This window comes from Vanellus vanellus (genome assembly GCF_965231255.1).
Source record: "Vanellus vanellus genome assembly, chromosome: 1".
NCBI classification, from domain to species: domain Eukaryota; kingdom Metazoa; phylum Chordata; class Aves; order Charadriiformes; family Charadriidae; genus Vanellus; species Vanellus vanellus.
The window spans coordinates 121,510,973-121,524,299 of record NC_138905.1 but is presented as its reverse complement, the minus strand read 5'-3'; the positions used below and the strand labels follow the sequence as shown (position 1 = coordinate 121,524,299).

General features: G+C 40.1%; 2 protein-coding genes across 2 annotated transcripts in view; both read left to right on the top strand.

Moving 5' to 3' along the window:
* The window catches only part of BRWD1 (bromodomain and WD repeat domain containing 1), a gene marked incomplete at its 5' end in the record, with an annotated part of 62,546 nt that extends 59,677 nt beyond the window's left edge, over positions 1-2,869 (top strand). The window contains one exon of the mRNA XM_082489728.1: positions 63-2,869. Coding sequence (XP_082345854.1) covers positions 63-1,216 — 1,154 coding nt within the window. The 3' untranslated portion in view covers positions 1,217-2,869. The remainder of the gene's footprint in view (positions 1-62) is intronic.
* A 1,408-nt stretch (positions 2,870-4,277) lies between these two features.
* Positions 4,278-13,125, top strand: PSMG1 (proteasome assembly chaperone 1). The gene is made up of 7 exons (XM_082485865.1): positions 4,278-4,441; positions 4,602-4,711; positions 6,076-6,227; positions 6,600-6,662; positions 9,674-9,872; positions 10,811-10,947; positions 12,011-13,125. Exons 1-7 carry the CDS (start codon positions 4,320-4,322, stop codon positions 12,083-12,085), a joined length of 858 nt encoding a protein of 285 aa, XP_082341991.1. The 5' UTR covers positions 4,278-4,319; the 3' UTR covers positions 12,086-13,125.
* Positions 13,126-13,327: the final 202 nt, after the last annotated feature.

Below are 13,327 nucleotides of genomic sequence, written 5' to 3'. Positions count from 1 at the left end.
TAAACTAATTATTTCAGCAATGTTAAGTTATTAAAAAGAACTTCTAAATCTTTATTTTGTAGAACCAACATCTGAGGAGACTGGACAAAGTGCAAAAGTGCTAAGGAGCAGGACATGCATCATTAACTATAAGAAACACATAAAGCTGTCTAACGTGACTGAGAAGAAAAACCCACGTAGATGTGCCACTTTGGCAGCTAATAAGATTAAGATAATGAGCGATACAAAGGAAGAATTATCAAGCTCAGAAAGTGTTTACACAGCAAAAAAGAACAGAAGGCAGCTTCATGGCAATGTGTCTGTAGCATCCAGGAAGAAACTGAGCAGCAACTCAGAGGCAGATGCTTGTTTAAAGTCTGAAAATGAGAAAGAACAGCTTTCTGGCAGAAAAAAACTTTCCTGCCCTGAATCGTCTGCTCCTAAAAGAAAATACATTAGTGAGTCTGAGAACGAAAAAACGGAATCTGAGGCAGAGATGAAAGTGACTCAAAAGCAGAATGATGATAACCACAAGCAGGCGCACAAAACAGTCTGTGCTGCAGCTCTGAAAAACCTTGAATATGACTCTTCAGAGGAGAATTCTACAAACCACAAGATGGAAAATGGGAGAAACTGGGAAGGTTCTAGTCAGTCAACTTCAGCCCCCAACCATCATCATACGAGCAACTCTGAAGAGGAGGTAGATTCTGATGTAGCTAAACACAAAACTAAAAATATCAGAGAAGTTCTAAACAAAAAATCTAGAGCTTCTTGCAAAAGAGCAAAGTTATTGGATGACTTCAAAGAAACAGCAGAATCTGAAACAGGGGGGAAGACAGATGAAAAAAGCTCAGTATCAGAGAATGTGGAAGCACCTGGGACTGCAGGATGTTCAAAAGCCAGTTTCAATTGTTCTTCTGATTCAGACTCTGGAACTGATAACAGTATCTATAGTGATGCCACAGAAACAAGGAAGAGAAAAAGGAAATCAGAAATCATTAGAAAAGAAATTACCAATTCCGGCTCACCTAAGCCTTCCAGAAGACCCCAGCGAAGGAAACGTTGGAAACCAAACCAAGAAAATGACTCTGAAGATTTGGATTATACCAAATACAGAAGAGCTAATCGGCGTTCTAAGATAAGAACTCGGAACGGCGGTAGACGGACTGTGAGATACGATGATTGTGATGAGGACGACGACGACAGAGGTTTAGATGATGTAGATTGCAAAACGTAACCTTAAAAGGAAAAGCCAGCCCACTTTTTTTTTTATGGTAATAGCACTAGAACTTATGATGGATGCTGGCTCTTCTTTGTCCTACATTTCAGGGAATATATTTATATTTTTCTATGAAAAAGTTATGAATGTGATTAGATGATGACTTTCTCCTTTTCATATTTTGACTTGCACTTGCCTGCCCATGTAGCAGCATTTAGCACAGATGCCAAAATGTGCCTCATTATAGGGGCAATTTTTTGTCTTTACTGGTATTTTATTACATATAACAAGAGTTAAAAAAAAAGTTAAAACACTGCGCAACAGGTTAATAGCAGTATGTTGAGTATTATTGTTATGGGTGCTGCAATGGAATACTACCTAGGTCATACAACATTCAAGAACAGATTTCAAACATCTCTAATGCTGTATGAAATCAGATACAATAGTAACAGGCTTATAAATAATATTATACACTATAAAATCTGGCGGATGCTAGCACTGCATCAAAAGAGTAATGGATGGTCACTAGGCTAATAACTTTACAACTTGTATTAGTACAGACGTTAAATGTTCTGTACTTCCATTATTGATAACACGCAACTAGAACCAGTTACCAGTGAAAAAGTGTATTTGCCAATTAAAAAGGCGTATTGGTGCTGGTGAAAAGAGGGTTTATGCTGACAGGTAGTACTATCATCATTAATGTGACTTCTATACTGTAAACTTAAGAATATGAAATCCAGGTGAACTCTTGGGCCTAAGGGGTTTTGTGTGTTTTCTTTATAAAATAGAAAAACAAACAAAACACTTGTTCTGTTTTCTTTATGCGTGAAAAGCTTGAGGTGCAGGATTCTTACATTCCAGACCTTTTTGCTACATTTCTGTTGTTCTTCCATATTTAAACTTCTAAGTGCTTTTATGTTAGACTTCTCATTGATTAAACCTTATCAGTTTCTGATTATTGCAGTACATCTCCTATTTTCAAAATGTTTGAGGTGGCTGTTGTTGATGAGAAACAATTCTTGCGTAGAAGACAGGAGAAAATTTCTCCAGGAAAAACGTGTAAATTCTTGTTTGGCCATGTATCGACTACAAGAACGCATAGCACCTCTCAACTCTTGGCTGTGCTGGGGGAAAGCCCCACCATCGCTGCCTTCAGTCCAACCAGCACCAGGCACTTGGTGACCTGCACTCCTTCCCTACTCCCAGGTTCCTCCCTCTGCTCTGCTGGGTCCCTTTCTCATGCATAGTAAGACTTAGTGATTCCTGGTCTCGTTGGTCCATAGGAAATACAGTAAAATATCCAACCCAGCTCATTTTAACTGATTAGCAAGTTTGTGAATTAGTTTTCCAGCAGATTGGACTGGTAGTAGGATCTGGAAGGGTTTTGATGGGGGAGGGGGATGTTAGTGCAGCTGTCACTAATGCCAGAACTGCTTGTACAAATGAAAGTAATGGAAGTGAAGTGATGGAAAAGGGAGTCCTACACGCTGCCTGCCAGTGGCCGGTGAGGACCGCTTCTCCAGCAACATCGCTGACATTATGTGCCAAAAGGTGTATTTACCATCACATCATTTTGGTATCTGGAATGTTATCTCAGTAGAGAGAATTTTTTTTTTTCCCCCCCTAAAATTTCTATATGATGTCCAAAAATAAACCTAGTTTATATCATTCTTGCCCCATGAATTCTCTTTATTTGGAGCATAGTCCTTAATATGATACAGCAGAATTTTGTAAATTCAAGATACATGTTTATTTGAGTTCTTTAAGTTGGTTTCTGAAATATGAACGCAGTTGTGTTTAGTGATGAAACTTTGAGGTGGCTTTGTGTATCTTACCTTTTAGGGGCAACTTTGTTAAAAGAGAGTAAGTCAACCGGTATTTTTATATTATCCATAAACCGAATGCATTGTTCGGCAGCTGCTTGTGATCAGTGTTCTATGGAGCATCACCTCCAGTATAGGAATAAATACTGGTCTAATCACTCTTCAGTGAGCGCCAGAGTTTTTATTAACCTTCATTTTAAACAGCTAAGAGTGGGCTGGGAGGTTTGTGTTTGTAATTCGGGCTTAGATTTAAAAGCACTGTTTTCTTTCTCGCCCTTTTTCAGCTGCTGTGTGTCGTGCCACACTTGGGCATGACACGTTTGTGGTGATCCCTGGAAGCAGGGAGGAGGTTCTGGGCTCTGCGTGTGGGCGTGCGCCACAGGGCCCTGCTGGCACGGGCACCCTAGTGCTCCGTTTTCTAGGCAAAGCAAATGCTCTTTCATACTTACTAATTTTATACATACGGGCTGGTTCTAAAGAGCCAGTAGGAGGAGAGAGGATTAAACTGGAAAGGGACTTTTATTCTTTCCCCCCCTAAGAGTTTATTTTTTTAAAATTTATTTAAATGAGCATGCTTCTTGTTATCAGAACTAGCTCTTTTTTTAAAGCCCTTCAGAAAGCAGTTCTTTCATCTTCTGGGTAATTTAAATCAGTCAGCATTCTTTATATTTGGTATTCAGGGAAGTAAAGTGGCGTAGTAGACCTCTAAAAGCAATGTCTTTATTTAAAGCTGCTTAATGCGATGCCTTTGTAAGCTGGGGTGGGTGGGCTGGTTGGTTTGCTTTAAAGCGGGCCCCGACTCTGGGGTACTGACCGGGCTCAGGGGCAGTACGAACAGAGGAAAACAGTAGAAGTGCTGAACAGAAGGGTGGGAGAATCAGATTATTTCGTATTGAAGACTTGTAGAAGTGGGGGGGGACGGGACGGCCTCTGGGCCCCTCACGTACGCTGTGCCACCCCGGGGGGGGGGGGGGGATCCCGCCTTTGCCCCGTTCTTCTTCCCCCACCGCGTGCGGACGGGCGGTGTGAGGCCGGGAGAAGTCGTGCAGCGGGACGGGGGTCTCAGCCGAGCCTTCTCCGGGGTCCCGGCGGTAGAAGGGGCCGTTTCGGGCGGCCCGGCGGCGGTAGCGCCCACCGTTGGAGGTCTCCTGGGAGAGGGGAGGAAGGGACCCGCTCTATGGTCCGCGGGGCCAGAGCGTCCGCAGGCGGGGCGGAACTCGGTGGTGCCGACGAAGCGCAGAGCGTCCCGGCGCGCAGGCGCGCTGCCAGGCGGGGGGAGCGGCGGGGCGGCGGCCATGGCGACCTTCTTCGGTGAAGTGGTGGTGGCGCCGTCACGCGCCGGCGTGGACGATGAGGAGGAGACCCGGGAGGAGACGCCTGAGGACCAGGAGATCCGCAAGGAGCTGGAGAAGAAAAGGTAGCGGCCCTAAGGGACACCCCGGCCGCTCTCCTCGCCGCTGTGGTGCGGCCTCTCCCATGTCCTCCGCCACGGAACCCCAGGGGCGGCCCGGGCTGGGACCTGGGGCCGGGTAGGGTAGAGGGAGCGCTGCTCCAGTTCCCTCCGCCTCTTTTGCCAGGGAGATCGACATCCTCTGGACCTTGAAGTCGGGGGCGTCTGCGGAAAGCTGTGCCGAGGAGCCGTTGGCGTGCTCTAAATTTATAGTCGCGATTGGACGTAACGCTGCAGGTGGGTGATGCAAACTGCAAAAACAAACCGACTGAGGCTCTGTAGTGCCGTTCTGCTGCTGCTGTTGGCTAAATTTGAGAAGGTAGAGAAGGCTGGAAGAAATTGTAAGTGTGGTGCCAGGACGCTCCTTTTGTAGTCTATTTTAACATTGGTCTGTGCTGTAAGAAGGGTCCATAAAGGGGTCCCGCCCTTCATTTAAGGGAGCAGAGTTTTAACTCCGAGACAGCTGTACTGTCCAGAGAAAGTCAAAGTTAGTCTGCACATGTAAAACACAGTTTTTCTTACAGCTGCTTATTCCTGCTGTCAGGTCATGGTAAAACATATTTTCAGTTGAAGAGTGGAAGCATAGTATGTTTTGGTTTTGGATTTTAGTTGTGGCAACACCCCTTTTCCTTTATCTGACTTTTGTTTGGTAGACTCCTCTGGATTGTTTGTTAATTGGCAAAAGTTTCCTTCTAATAGTAGCAAGTTGCTCAGTGCAGCATACTGTTTTGAAATAAGAATCTGTCAAAGACACAAAATTATGGGTCAATAAGCTGTACATTCTTTACTTTCTAATGAACAGTGATATTTGATTTTTTTATTTAATTTTTTCTTGATCAGTCGGTCACTTTTTCGCATTCTAATTCCCCACTTGTTGAAAATGCTCTCTTTTTAGGTGGCTATTTACTCATTAGGCCGAGTCTCAAAACACCCTCTCCCCTTCCCACACACACTTACAAAGGTCTTGAGTTTGAGCTCTTTCCCTGTGGATATAAAGAAGTTTTAAGTCTTCCTTACATTTAGGTCACACTTTGCTAACTTGTTTTTTCTTTGTTTAGGTTTTCCCTTGACAAATAGTTACCGATATTTTAGACCTATCTTCTCTTTAACAGTAGCTTTTGAGAGGAATTTGATTTTTGAACATTTGATTTAGTATCTCTTTTTACTACTAAGTCATGCATACTCTTGTCTCTGCTTCCTAGAGATAGTTTAATAGTTCTACCTTGCTGGTTCAGGGATTTTTATTTTTTTCTTTTTTTAGAAATCTTTTATATCTGGTATGTCGAGAAGTATTAGAGACTTAGTATTTACATCCTTAGTGTATACTAAAGGGTCAAAGTTGACCATAGTGATATAATTTCTAATAATACGTGGTTTTGATGTTATGGATCTTTGTATAGAGAACTGCACTTCTAAGTCTTGATAAGGTGAGGTTAGTCACATTCTTGATCTTTGTTGGATTTGGTCAATAAATGTATGTTGATAAAAATAAGTTACTACTTTTTTTTAACATGAGATTGCAAAGAAATTAGTTCAGGTATTTATTTGTAGAACAGAGATTTTATTCTTTATAAATTAACGGTATGTATTGTTTTTTGCAGCTTTTGTGTCGTCTTTTATTCTGGATTCTGTATGTTGGGAAGTAGTTGGAGTTGCGAAGCTGTGGAATGAGTGGTGTCGAACATCCAGCACAACGAATGTCCTCCCAACAGATTCTTTCTGTTTGTTTTACCGATTAATATCAGATCCAACAGTAAGTGACTGATGTATGAATTCCGCTATATTTTAACTTTCTGAAAAAAAGAGTAACCACCCCCTACCCAGCCCAGAGCAAACGAAACATTAAGGCTGCAGGTGTTCTGGGTTAGTTTCATCTAAAATCTGAAGGGCCGTTATGCTCACTAAAACTATTTGAAGGTCTGGCATGTGAAGTTCAGTACAAAGATGGTGCACGATGGCCTGATTATTTCACATCAGTTGTGAATGAAAAATTCTCAAAATAGAGTTGAAGCAGCCCAAGAAAACTGAAAAAGTTGTTGGCTGCAGTCACGTCATTTTTACATGTGATTATGAGCTATTGTGCTCTTAAAACCACTACTTACGCAACTTTTTTTTTTTTTTTAAGGTTTTGTTGTGCCAGTGTAGTTGCTATGTTGCTGAGGATCAACAGTTCCAGTGGCTTGAAAAGGTAAAACTGGCAAGATGACAAATTGAGCAACTGTTGTGGTTTAACCCCAGCCAGCAATGAGGACCATGCAGCCACTCGCTCGCTCCATCCCACACACCCCCTGGTAGGGCAGGGAGAAGAGGGAGAAAAGGAGGCAGGGGAAGGGGGGGAACCCTTGTGGGTTGAGATAAAGACAGTTTAATTAGAACAGTAACGGAAAGGAAAAATAAAAACGGTAATAGTAACGGTAAAAGAATATACAAAAAAGCAATACACCACAAGTCATTCTCGACACCCGGTGATTGATTGCCCAGCCCTATGAGAGCAGTGATTGTGGATCCCTGCCCCTGGCCAACCCCCATTTATATACTGAGCATGACATCTGTGGTATGGAATATTCCTTTCTCCAGCTTGTCCTGTTTATGCTCCTTTCAGCTTCAGTGGGAAGCTAAAAAAATACTTGACCAATGTAAACATCACTTAGCAACAGCTAAAACAATATGTGTTATCAGCATTATTCTCATACTAAATCCAAAACACAGCAGCTACTAGAAAGAAAAGTAACTCTGTCCCTGCTGAAACCAGGACAGCAATGAAATCTTACGGGTGGGGATCTTCAGCTTGGTGCAAGTGCCTCTTCCTCTCTCATACTCTAAACATGACAGCATTGTAAATAACTGCTTTCCCTGTGGCTTACTTTTCTTAAGTATTCAACAAACGAACAAATACACTATCTGCAGATTCTGTGAAATTCGTTTCTAGATACTGCCAGTTGTATTTGCTGTAAGTTACCAACTTTGTGCAATTACTTCTTTTGGACACTTTCAATTTTGTTCCACTTAACTACTTTCCAAACCATTTTCCTCTTTCACTTAAATTTTCTATGGCTTATTTCAGCTACATTTTAACTCTGGAAGAATCCTTCCTTAAAAATGACAACATAACAGGTTTGTCTGGTGATCCTTTGGCAGCCATACAAATGCTGTTATGAAACTTATGATGGATGGTATCTTTACAAATGGGTGTGTTCTGTTCCTTTCACAAGGAGGAACTCTAAAGGAAGGTGCCTCCAAAGTGGTATCTGTCCCATTTTTTCATGGACATAGTACGCTAAGTGCCTTACCCCAGCATCATTCAGGTCCCTCCAAGTATTATCATGTTAATTTTATTAAGATAAAGACACGGGGAGAACGTTCTGGCTGTTGATTTTCTTTGTGTATTTGGGTCGCCGCTTGGCCTCAAGAAGTATGGCGTATTTTGTCTTGCTGTCTGTCTGCTAACCTACCTTCCTTTAAATCTCTGCTGATCTGATGAACAAGCAGAGATTCTAAAGCCATTACGTTACGCTGAAGTTGTGTAAGGCTGTGGCTAGAGATACAAAGAGTGACATAAAAAGCAGTGTGTCTGCTGCGAGCAAGTCCTCGAGCTGAGCTGAGTGATACCTGCTCAGTCTAGCCTGCCAGCTGGCCCAGCCAGCGCAAGTGAAGGATTACTTGGTTGTGAGGGAGAACCATACAAGCACCTCAGAGTGAGGGAGCCATGGGGATTATGGGAAGGCAAAGAAGATGGAAAACTGGGGCAACTTCACTGGGTGGTACAGCGATTTCAGACCCAAGTTTGTGGAAAACTAGCCTTTTGTAGTTCCATGGCTTGTTGAAGAGTTTAATTCACTTTGGTGGGGAGTAGTGGTTCACTTCAAAGTTTAGAAATTCTAAGACCTAAACCATTTTGGTTTTGCCGTATTCCGCTCGTTTTTGTATTTCGTTTAAACAGGGATTACAAAAGAAGGATGGTTGTGGTTTTGCTGTCTTCTCTGTTTGTGTTTTTCCAGCTGTTCGCGCATATGTGTTATTTCAAATGTGGGTGTTTATGAACAGTAGGAGTGTACAGTCTTAGCAAGTCAATGTTCTTGAGTATTTTTAGACTTCATTGTTACTGGTATTTTTACATGTACAGCATAAATGTCATGCTGGTAATCTTCTGCTATTAGTATGAGTTACAGACCTGTTCTGTATGCTTTGTAAATTCTGATTGACTAAGCATCTTCACAGTCTCTGTGACTCGGGCTTTTACTTCTGTGTGTGTTTTCTCAGTGGTCACTGACAAAATGAGAACACTGATTGAAGTTTTGCAGTAATGCGCACCAGCCAGTGTTTTCAACAAAGTAAATATACTGTATATTGAAAATACGTGTGCTTCTGAAAAATGATGTCAATTTTATATTACAGTGATAACATGCTGATGTGAGGGAACAGTCAGTTTCCCTTCTGTGATTGGTACCATATACAGAAACAGGCGAGGTTCTGTAATGTTTACCAAATTCCCTATTTCCTTATTGATCATAAATCTGAAGAGGACAGTGTAAAGGGAGGGTGTGGGTTTATTGTGCTTCTCTTCATTTTGACATATGTTCTTTAAAAACAGTGGAAAGCTGTGTGGCACATTGGTGTTTTGTGACAGCACACAATGAATCCAGAAGTATGTTTTGAACAATGTCTTTGAAACTTGTTTCTTTGAATTTGAGGAAAACTGGAAAAATTAAGGTTCTCTCTTCTCAATTCAACTTGAATATAATTGAATAAAATCTGAGTATTAAAAAATAAGTAGTGTAGAACATCTGAGGAGCACAATTTCATTTTCAAATGTCTTGCAGGTTAGCAAGCTGCCTTCCTGTCATAAGCAGCCTAGTTTTACTTGGAGTCCTTTTTCTTTCTACAGTCACCGTTAGTAAAAATAGTAAGTCTTAACGCATTTGCAGGTGAATAGAAAGTGCTGAAAACCTAAAGCCTCTGAAGAAAATCAATAGGCTTGGTAAATGTATTAGCTGTTCTTTTGGGTTTTTTATCTCCATCCCAAGAGCAAGGCATGTGAAATTTCTACCTGAAGGTTGTGATTCAAATTTTAGTTAGTCCTGCAAACCTGAATTAAACTGCTCTTTGCTGTCTGCACTGAAATTGAACGGAATCTTTTTAGTTTTATGCTGTTATTGTAAGAAGATAACTTTTGCTTATGTATGAACATTTTTATTTCAGGTTTTCGGCTGTATGCAAAAGGAGGGCTTGCAAGTAACCATTCTTTCAACGTGTCCCGTAGCTGATTATAAAACTCAGGAATCCACTTTAACGCTTCCATCTCCATTTCTGAAAGCCTTGAAGACAAAAGAATTCAAAGAGCAGGTCTGCTGCCCACTGCTGGAGCAACCTAACATTGTGCGAGATCTTCCTGCTGCTGGTATTTTGCAATTCCAATTATTTACAAGGCCGCTGGTGGCAACACAAAATTCACTTTGAAGAGCATCCCATTGCAATTGGAATTTTTACTTAATTATATGAACTGGCTTACGAGTTAGCCTTTTGAAAATTATTTCCTAAAAGTTTGACATATTGCATGTTGCCTTGTAAAATAGAGACAAATTTCAAAACCAGCCACACATCCTTTTACCTGTTATGTGAGGGACATTATACTGAAGAATTTGCTAGCATTTGTCTCAAAGGATATTGTATATTGGGGTTTTGTGGCAGTTTACTTATGAACTTATGAATAGGTTTTATTAAGAGTTACTTTCATCTGAGCATCCAAACTGAGGCTTATAAAGTCCTTTCTGCATATTACAGGTAAAGTAGGTTTTTATGGTGCTACTGATTGACCTCATATAAAAGTTAGATTCAGTTTTATTATGTAATGTAATAAAAACCCGACACTTTTCATTATAGAGTACCAAAGTAGTGGTAGCATCATGAGGAAAAACTTGTCTAGCAGAAGCTAAAAGTGCATGATTTTTCTAGATAAAGTTTATTTTGTTTCCACTTTGTTTTGAGTTTTTGTTTGGTGGTTTTGGGGGATTTTGTTGTTGGTTTTTTGTTTTGTTTTGTGTTTGTTTTTTTTTTTTTACAGAAGCTCATATTTTTGTTTACCAGTAATACACAGTTTCCAGTTAAGGTGTTTGCCAGGAAGAACTACCAACTACATTTTACTACTGTTTGGTAGTTTATTTTCTTGTGTACCTCAGGAATGCAGGATGGCTGGTCTAACAGTCAGGATCCCAAGTGGTTAATTTATAAACTTTCATGCTTTTGAAGTTCTGGCCAGAACAAATGTGATTTTATACGCAGAACTGAGATTCCTTCTACGCTGAATGTAACACACATTTTCTTTTGACTTGTATTTAGTTTTGAGTTATTGTCAAATATGGCAGATTCCTGCGGTGTTGTATCAGTGCTACACTGATGTCATCAAACTGGACACGGTTACAATTGAAGCATTCAAGCCTCTGCTTTCTTCTAAAATCCTGAAGAGTTTAGTCAAGGTAAAATTTCATATTTAAAAATTAATGTGAGGTTTGATCTATTCTGGTCTGTCTTTCATCTCTTGCGTTCTGCTGTTGATGTTCCCCTATGAGGATTCCACCTGAAAAGACTGATTTATGTCACGTACAGAAATGTGTAGACTTTATTGACAGAGGACAATGATTTCTGGTATAGTACTTGCTGTAACTATTTACATCTGTGTATAAGTTGTTTAGAAACAATAAATCTACAGCTCCCTTCAAAACTTCATTTTGACTTCAGGCTCTTGTAGTGCTATTAGTATAGCAAGGAGTAATGTTGGGTGATTGTTTAAGCTGCAGTTTTCTTTGGCGGTGTCTTGTGTTAAAACCTTTAAGTATTTTTTTAACATTCTACGTGTGCAACATGGCTCAGTTCTAGGTCTGTATCTACCTTTCTTGTGCAATACGGAAAGCTTCTTAAGAAATTTATTTGGACTTAACTTCTTTCTGGAATTAAAAGACTGAGTATCTAAAGATGATTCTTAACAGTTTTGCACTAATGAAGCAACTTTGAAATCATGGCAGTATAGCTACTAAAGTCAATGTTTTGCTTCTTTCTGAAGTGTTTTTAATTGAAGTATAGTTGGTTCAAAACACTTAGTTTTGCCCATTGAACTTACATTTAAATGACAGAAGAAGTTTGTGTGTGCTGAAGTACTTATTTCATCTTTAAATGTGAGAATTATGAGTTAGTTTTCATTACAGCTTATACTGGTCTGCTAAATAAGTCTATCAGACTAGTATGTAAATGTTTAAACTCTGAAGGAAAACAACAGCAAATGTGCAGGCTTTTCCTCTTATATACAGGTGAGGAATGCAAATTAACAAATCCTATTCTGTGGTTGAACTGCAAATTCATTTGGAGCCTTTAGCAGGTCTCTGGATACCTTCATTCAGAAGACCTGAATTTTGCTCACAGTTAACATTTTAATTAAACTGATACTCAGAGTAATAAAAACTGGAATAGAGGACAGTGAGGCTTTTTTGTTTTGTTTTGTTACCAGTAATGTAGCTAATGCTGATCATTTCTTCCTTTTCCTAGGATGTATCTGAAAGCACAAAGATTTTGAAGAAATTACTGACAACCAGTGAAACTCACAATAATATCTATATCTAAAGAGGACATTTATGATGCAGACTGCACTTTCATAAACTCCAGTTTCTTCTGTAAAGGACACTTTGGAATTGTAGTTGTTTCCTTAAAAGTGGAATAAATTCCAGTAGATTTTTACTTCTGCCCTCATTTTTGTTACTTTCAAATTCATCACTACAAACACATAATTCTTCTGCATAGCCTGGGAGACTTCTGGACCGATTTTAGGCAAGATACCTTGAATATGAAAAGCAACTTCTTTTTCCCCTCCTGAAGGGATTGTCTTATCTAAATGTATACCTTTTATAAGTAAAAGAGGAAAAGCAGTTAAGGATTTCTGTCTGTATTTAATGAGAACACCTACTTTTTACTTTATTTTGAGAAACAAAAGTTTTCCTAATATTCAGTCCTCGTTAAACCTTTGTCTGTGATGGAGAAAATACACTCTGCATCTTTTTACGTACATAAATATATAGATAATTTTGTGTCTGTATGTATGAAAGATACATATATCTATGTACGCACATACATTTTTTTTAAATATATGGTGATACAAAATTGAGTAAGTAAAGTACGGTCAATACCTTTAAAAGACTTAATACTGGAAAATAATCTTAAGTGTGCTTTACAAATTAGTAGGAGGCAGGAATGTGGAGCTGTTTTGAGCTGCGTGGACGGGCTGTGACTTGGATTCGCTGGGTAGATCGTCACAGGCGTTTAGGGTGCTGCTGCCTGCAGATGTGGTGGGAAGAGAGATGTGCCCACACTCAGATGCTGCAGCTCCCGTTTGCAGCGCCTTGCTGAAAGCTCACCTTTGTTGGCAGTTTCGGCTTCATAGTCACAGGAGCGTTTCCTGTTGTCAGATCTCTGACAGTGATGGGAACCTCTCCCCATGAAACAGGGTGGTAGGCTCACAACCTGCTTCAGCTGCGTTTGCCGGGGCAAACAGATTTAATCTAGCCACTTAAAAAATCTGAATTGCTGACAACAGTAGGGATAGTACAGTGTCTCTTATGCAGAGTATGTCATTTTTAGAGGAAAGTAAAAGTTCAGATTTTAAAGTTGCTAACTTTCAGCATGTATTTAAAATACTTACTACGATCGGCGTGCAATTCTGACTTGTGTATATATCCTCTATTTAATTTAACATTTTGTTCAAGAAAATGGTGTTAAAGATAGTATTTCTGTTGCTGCCAGGTAATTTGCTGGTGTTGTCCCTGTGCAGAGATCTTTGAATTGCGTGTAGCTTATCCTTTTGGAACAAAG